At 44.2% G+C, this 7,731-nt stretch overlaps 1 protein-coding gene across 1 annotated transcript; it reads right to left on the bottom strand.

Annotated features, from left to right (window-relative positions):
• Positions 1-573: 573 nt before the first annotated feature.
• LOC119032639 (general transcription factor II-I repeat domain-containing protein 2A-like) lies at positions 574-3,342 on the bottom strand. The gene is made up of 2 exons (XM_037122057.1): positions 2,420-3,342; positions 574-2,300 (listed from the first exon to the last, which is right to left on the bottom strand). The coding sequence occupies exons 1-2, from the start codon at positions 2,515-2,517 to the stop codon at positions 722-724; spliced, it is 1,677 nt and encodes a 558-aa protein (XP_036977952.1). The 5' UTR covers positions 2,518-3,342; the 3' UTR covers positions 574-721.
• Between the last annotated feature and the right edge of the window lie 4,389 nt (positions 3,343-7,731).

Genomic DNA, 7,731 nt, shown 5'->3' with positions numbered 1-7,731 from the left:
AGGACAAGTCTCATTCTGAAATCTCACGAGAGGTGAGTTGTTGCAGGGAGACCACAGTGGGAAAAGTTGGAGAGAGGAACTGCCAGCAAGATTTATTTCTGAAGCAATGGCTGATTATTTACCTGAGTGTGATGATCTAGATCAGGGGTCTCAAACTCAATTTACCTGGGGGCCACTGGAGGCAGAGTCTGGTTGAGGCTGGGCCGCATCAGGTTTTCCACAAGAAAAGCTCTGATAAAAACATTCCAATGTTCTTAAATGTCTTTATTTTTATTTTTTAACACAAAATAAGATGAAAAAAATAAATAAACAAATTAAGAATTAATAAGAAAATAAATAAATAAATCAGTAATAAATAAATAAAATGTCGTATTCGTAAAATGTCATGTCTTATGACATGAAGAAAAAAATTATGTCATAATAAAATGTTGATATATGGTGTCATTTTTAATATATACATATTGTGTGTGTGTGTATGTGTATGTGTATGTGTATATATATATATATATATATATATATATATATATATATATATATATATAATGATAATAATAATACAGCAGATATAGAAGACTTAAGAAACATAGAGTTGCTTACTAGAGAAATCTAATTATTATTATTCAGATTCAAATGTCTGTATTAACAGGTCTTTAACCTTTAACTTTCTGAATAACAATGTGGAACATTGAACATGAACTGTCCTGAACATGGCTTCTCTTGCCTACTTCTTGCTGCAAGAGACCTGGCAGCGCTTCCTCTCGCATAGCTGAGCCACATTTGGCTTGAGGGAGGAAGCAGTTGAGACCCTCAGTAGGGCTTGAAGATGCTCATCAGTAAGTCTGGTCCTGTACTTGGACTTATTGAAGTTCAAGGTGGAAAAGAGCTTTTCGCACAAGTATGTGCTCCCAAAAAGGCACATGGTCCGCTTGAACATTCGGGAAAGCTCAGGGAAGCTGGGGGTCAATTCTCTCAAAAATTGCCCAAGCTTGTCTGCTTTTCCACTCACCTCCCTGAACTTGGCTTTGAGTTCAGAGTTGCACTGCAGGTCAATGAGCTCCATTTGAAGCACAGGAGGGGCATCTTGCACATCAAAGGAGAAGGGGTCCGCAAAAATTTGAAATGTGGCTCTGTGCGTCTTGAAGTCTGCAAATCTGTGATCAAATTCCTCCTGTAGCTTCAAAATGACATCAACATACTTCTCACCACTGAATGGTGTGCCTGCATCCACGAGTGCCTTGCATGCTGGGAAATGGCAAAGGTTTGTCTGAGAGAGCTGGGCTTTCCATAACACAAGTTTTGTGGAGAATGCTCTCACGTTGTCATAGGCAGCACTGACAAGTTGCCCCTGGCCTTGTAACTTCTTGTTCAGCACATTAAGCTCATGTGTGATATCAACAAGAAAAGCTAAGTCCATGAGCCATTTGGGATCACTTAGCGCAGGAACAGCCACCCCATCCTTCTCCATGAAGGCTTTCACTTCTGCTCTCAACTCAAAAAATCTCTTCAACATGTTTCCCCTGCTGAGCCAACGTACCTCGGTGAAGTAGAGCACATCCCCATATTCTGACTCCATTTCCTCTAAAAAAGCACGGAACCTTCTGTGCTTTAAGCCCCTGGATCTGATTTGGTTGATGCATTTCACAACGACAGACATCACATTGTCAAACTTCAGGCATCTGCTGCAAAGGGCCTGCTGATGGATAATGCAGTGCAGAGCTATGGCCTCCTCCACACCCTCCTCTTCCAGTTTTTTTTGAACAAGTGCCACAAGTCCATTTTTCCTCCCTGTCATTGATGGCGCTCCATCAGTTGTTATTCCAACAAACCTCTTCCATGGCAAACCGGTATTCTCAATGACATCACACAGCTGGTGAAATATCTCCTGAGCGGTGGTCTGGCCATGCATTGGAATTACTGTGAGCAACTCCTCCATCACTTCAAAACTGTCATCAACACCACGGACATACATTGCGAGCTGGGCAGTGTCGGTGATGTCGGTGGTCTCATCAAGAGCGATAGAGTATACACTGAAACATTTTGCTTTCTCACACAGTTGATCATAAATGTCACTTGACAGGTCAGAAATGCGCTCTGCCACGGTGTTGGCAGAAAGGCTGATGTTGCTAAACTGACCTTTCTTTTCTGGACAGACAATACTTGCAGCCTGTAATATGCACTTTTTGACAAATTCACCTTCTGTGAATGGCTTTCCTGCTTTAGCAATCATCTCACTAACCACGTAGCTAGCTTCGACTGCTGCGTTATTCTCTTTGGTTGCTTTCTTAAAGAAATCTTGTTGCCTCAGTAGACATGTTTTAAGATTGGCAACCCGGTTGGCTCTCTCATCTCCCTGGTATTTTGCATACTCCTCAGCATGTCTAGTTGTGTAATGACGTTTCAAATTGTACTCCTTGTGCACCGCAACTTTCTCTGTGCAAATAAGACACGTTGGGGTGCCCCTGTGCTCAACAAAGAAATATTGCATTTCCCACTTTTCCTGAAATTGTCTGTGCTCATCACCAACCTTTCTCTTCACTACAGGCTTTGAAAAAGACATGTTTCGGGCTGTGTAATATATATATATCCACTGGGTGTCACTGTCGAGTTGAGGTTTCAGTGTCAGTGTTTAGCCGACGCACGGAGAACGTAATTTCTGCAGTGTGTTATTTCCGCCGGCGCCAGATCGGCCCCGGGTCCTGCGCTTGCATATGACGTCGAGCACGGCACAGTTCGTGATTGGTTGAAGGTCAGAAACCATGGAAACACGAAGTGTTTGTGGTGCCCAACAATGCTGAATATAGTTTAACATTAAATTAAATAAATTAAAAGTTTAATAAAGTTCGAAAAGTTCGGCTCGTGGCTAGCATGGAGCTAGCGCTAACAATAGAGGGCGATGCGTTTCTTTCCGTTACGATTATAAACTAGTTTATTTACGGCCCGGCCTCGTTCCTCCACAAACAACGAACAATGGAGACACAGAGAAGACATTTGTTGGAACTGGAACTGATCGACATTGAACAACGGATTGTTTTATTGTAAATACTGAGACGAGAACTAAAGAGGAGACGAGTGGCGACGTTATTGTTGTGGAATGAATACGGCCGGCAAATCGGGATTCCGGAAATGAGGTAACTCTAGCGGACCAATCAGAGCGATGCAGTCTCCGTGAGCTCTCTGTTGTTTGGGGAGGTGCTCGTAAGCTGACGGAGAGGGGGTCGGAGAGAGTACGCCACGACGCAGAGGGCTCTGCGTCGTTGCGTACCGACGGATACGGAGAAGCATAAATCAGGACAGCATTCATATCAAACCCGCGGGCCGCACTAACATTAAACTTTCATATGAAGGCGGGGGCCACAAACTATCGTCCTGCGGGCCGCAGTTGGCCCGCGGGCCGCGAGCTTGAGACCCCTGATCTAGATGATGCAACAAGTCAACATCCTCCCTTGTGAGATGTTAGAGTGAAACGTTTCAGTGGACTTTGATTAAAGTTGAAGTTGGCCCAAAGACACACATAAACATGTGAATTTATTCAATATTTTCATTTGTTAAAAAAATATTAATAATAATAATATACAGGAATGGCCTTCTACTCCCAGGCTGGATAATTTATGTTACTGCACTGGAGTCCCTGGAAGGTGTTCAGTGTGGATGGTTCAACTCCTGCACAGTATGCAGTCAGGTTTAGGCAACAAAAGCATTGTGATTAAGGGAAAGGTGACTGTGGTTATATATCAGAGATCATACATCGTGTGTAATCACTCATCAATAAGAATGGATACTGAGCTGCAAAATCTGATATTTTGTTGGAAAGCAGATCAAATGCATTGCCAGATATGTTAAATAATAACATTTTCTCATGTAATTAGGTTGCGGGTTTATATGCACGTGTTTTGCAGACATGTCTTTAGATACAGGGAGTGAACACCAATTTAAAAATGACAATGTAGTTTTGTTCCAGCAGCAGTACCAGGCCGATGTAAATAAAACACATGTGTATATGGATGTTCATTTTTGAGAGGCAAGGTCATCTTCCGGGGCTGCGTGGCCGTTTGTTTACGTCCTGTGAGGTTGTGTACAACAGCAGTCTGAAAGCAGACACCGGGCAGCACACAGCCAAAAGGTGGTGTTATTCACAACCGGGCGGCATATTGAGTCTGCAGGGCATGGAGGTTCAACGGGCCTGACTCACCTCCTGGCCGGACCAGATGCTGCCTTGTGTATGTGTGTGTTTGCATCTCTGCAGATAAGCCTGTTTGTGTGTGCGTGTGTGTGTGTGGGTTTGAGGGTAGCTATCAGCCACTGACCCGTGCCCCTGCTGCGCCTGTTAAATTAAGTAAAGTACAGTGGTGTTCTGCAGGAGAGCTGAAGGATTAATGACGGCGGTGCGACCACCTCACAGCGGCCGCCGCGGGGACCGTCCGCCGCTAATTAGATACATGGGAGACGAGGAGAGTGCCCTTGTCTGAGCGGCTAGATATCAAAGGAGGCAGCAACAAGCTACGGGAGATTATGTAATTTTTCACAAAGTGTGTTTTCCGTAAATGAGTCTCATTTAAGTGAACACAACATAGCCCTGACCGAGGAGCGAGGTGGGGGGGGAACGAAGCCGTGTGATCCAGGAGTATTTTACCTCCCCGTGAATGAGCGTTTGAAGGCTTTCTTTAATGATGACCTCAGTGTTCCTCGTAGAACGTGGGAATCTTCTGGTTGACTGAATTCTAGCGTAGGTTAATGTTCCAGCCATTCAATATTTCTGCTCATTTTTTTTAATCCCCTTTCTTTTCTGCGGGTCACTATGGTTAATAGCTCTTGCCAAGCAACATGCTTCATCAGGTGCGCTGGAGGCTTGAATCACCACTGTAGTGGATTCAGAATTCAGATTAAATAGAAACACAGAAATTCTAGAAATTTATACAAGAAATACCCAAAAACCAAAAGTGAAACATTTAAAATGCTGATCAAGTTGTACAAAGAGCAAAGCTTGTGTTAAAGGGGCAATTTGTAGCATGCTAACCAGCTAGCCCGGACCCTTAATACCACTTTGTACCACGAGATGTGTCTTGTTTCATCTGGGAGGTTTATAAGCCTAGTAAGTAAACAAGATTAACTCACAAAATGTCAAGAAAAGAGCTATTTTAACACCAGTAGTTCTTCAAACTCTCACATAAATTAGCTAAAACTCACAAAAACGGTCCTGGTTTATCTTCCCACAGTCGCCTCTGGTTTGGTTGATATAAATCCTAAATTCACCAAGTGAGACGTGGAAATACTCTACCTGTATTCTTCACTTGCTAGTGATGCTTTCCTCTCTCTGGCGCTTCACCTCCCTCCTGTCATCTTGTCCACAGAGTCACAGTCCTGTTCAAAGCCCCCGTAAATCGCCTCCATCTTCAGTGGCCATTGACAAATTTTTGAAAAACACGATATTCTGATACAGAACAAGTGCGAATTGGTTCTCTCTTCCAGAAAACTTGATACCCCAAATGGCCCCCACTTTGCCCTTCTATTACACTGCAATACTCCAAAGTTGTCCACATCCTTTTGTTAGGTACGCTGCATTTATTTATTTATTTATTTTTTGGGAGGTTAAAGAGGGAGAACAGGTGACGCTGACTTTGCCCTGCGACTGAAAAATAAAAGCAATTGCCTCAGACAGCATGAAGACAGGAAGCTTTCATGTCAGCATGGCAGGTGAGAGAATACAATCTGCTGATTTCACTTGTGGGCGGGCAGTTTTGTCAGGTCCACAGAGGCCTCTGCGCACAATTTTCAATTTTTGTGTTGAATATCGGTGCGCGCGTCATCTTCAATCTATATCCGGCCTAATGCGGTGTGACGCGGCGCTGCTTTCATGTCGGAAATCGGTTTCGCAAGGAGACTGGCCCATTTTGTTTTTTTTTTCCTATCTGTCTTCGCTATCTTTCCAGCTGTTCCTTTCACAGATCTGACATAGGACAGGGGGAGGAAGGTGGCGGCGTATCTCGGAAAGGCAATCTGTGTCCGCTGTGAGGGATATCGCTTGTACTCAGGTCTCACGCTACACTTTTAGGTTTCCCCCCTTTTCCCCCTCTGCTTGTGTGCTGCCTTTTTCTGTGCCAGTGTGTGTGAGAGAAAGAGTTAGCCAGCTGCTCTTGTGGTGTTAGACAGTACATACAGCTGTCTTGCAACCCTCCCCTGGGCTTCTTCGACACACTCCGCGAGCCAGCACTCATGCACACACAGATCAGGCTGCAGTCACTCTATAGCTCCCCGTCATGGTTCCTACATTCTATCCCTGTATGTATGTTTCCCCTCTGTATATGTTTATCCGACTTTGACAAGCTCCTCTACACACACTAAACCTTCATTTCAAGCCTGCTGTGCCTTCGCTCTTTGCCTCACTGGAGAGCATCTCTGTCCGGTGCATGGCGGCAGAGAAAAATGCCCAAGTGACAGACAACAGTCAACCCTCTGTCAAAACCGCCCGGGTAATTAAACCCCCCTCACATCCGTCAATACAGAGTACAGATGGTGAGCAATGTATTTATTATTACTGCTTTACTGATGCATGCCGTCCCTGGAGTAAACAGCGCGGCAGGTACAGTAGATAGGAGGGAACAGACGGACGGGCTGCAATCACACACGCCTAAACAAAGCTCGCACATTTTGTAGAGTAGGTGTGTTTGTGACAGGCGCACTCTCCCCACCCATCACCGCGTTCATGCTCGACTTGCAGGTTGGATTCCTCTTCCAGGGCCACCTTTTTGTTCCCCTTCTTCCAGTGTGCCTGTCAGCATCCGATTAGTTGTACAGCTGATGGAGCGGAGTGCTACCAGCAGACATGTGATTTTTTTCTTCCCTTGCAGAGAAAACAGAGCTGCTCCAAGATGATCGTTTTGGTTTTATTTGCTGTATTTATCAGGTTCCCGTCTCCGCTCCAATACAATGCAGTCGAGAATACTACATGTTTAAGGTGTTATATTTGTCATTACAGACACATTCTCACTACAAACTTGCCAAATACGTCAGCTTGGTCAGTGGCCTTAATCTCTTGAATGTCGATTGTTAGAAATACATAAATTGTCTCACACTGCCTGACCAACAACCAGGATTTGAACCCGTGAGCTTGCGCTCCAGAACATGGACATTAAAATGGTTGTTTAAAAATGCATGTTTGGAATATTAACATAGTATATAATAAAGCTGATAAGTAGCTCTCCAGGTAAAGAAAGTGCCTCATTCAGGCTACTGAGAATCGCCACTGGACATCTTTTCTATGTCAGCAAAGACATTGAAAAGATGTCTTTTGGGTGCATTTTTGCTCAGTGGGATCAGCTCTAACCTCTTAGCCACTGAGCCAGACAGTAGAGTGAGTGTATGTCAGAATGTGTGTTTGAAAGTTCAATAAAAGTCACAATGTTTTGAAGGATGTGGAACTTTTTTTGTTTGAGTTTTTTCATGTTCTTGTGCTTTACCCACTCTGGCACAGAGCCGCAGCAGTAGTGGTAGTATAAACAGTGTAAATAGTAGCTCGAGGCGGGATTTCAACCACCAACCTCGAGTCCACGTGCCTCCCACTCGTTCTCTATGGTGAAATTTAGTTGGAAAAAGCCTCACCAATAAGTTTAAAAATGCAGTCATTATCTGTTCACCTTCACGTCGACGGAAAGTCGGGTGAAGTTTTGACGCCCCCCTAAACATTTCTGGATCTTCAAAGCAAAACAGCGACTCAGCGTTCTCCCAAACAGCTGA

This window comes from Acanthopagrus latus, chromosome 14, assembly GCF_904848185.1.
Source record: "Acanthopagrus latus isolate v.2019 chromosome 14, fAcaLat1.1, whole genome shotgun sequence".
Classification (NCBI taxonomy): Eukaryota; Metazoa; Chordata; class Actinopteri; order Spariformes; family Sparidae; genus Acanthopagrus; species Acanthopagrus latus.
The sequence above is the reverse complement of the archived record's forward strand: the minus strand, read 5'-3'. Positions and strand labels throughout refer to the sequence as shown.

Coding starts and splice junctions, on each gene's coding strand:
- LOC119032639 (XM_037122057.1), bottom strand. CDS start 2,517: ATGAGCACAGACAATTTCAGGAAAAGTGGGAAATGCAATATTTCTTTG. Junction 2,301..2,419: donor TTTGCACAGAGAAAGTTGCG/GTGCACAAGGAG, acceptor ATGTCTACTGAG/GCAACAAGATTTCTTTAAGA.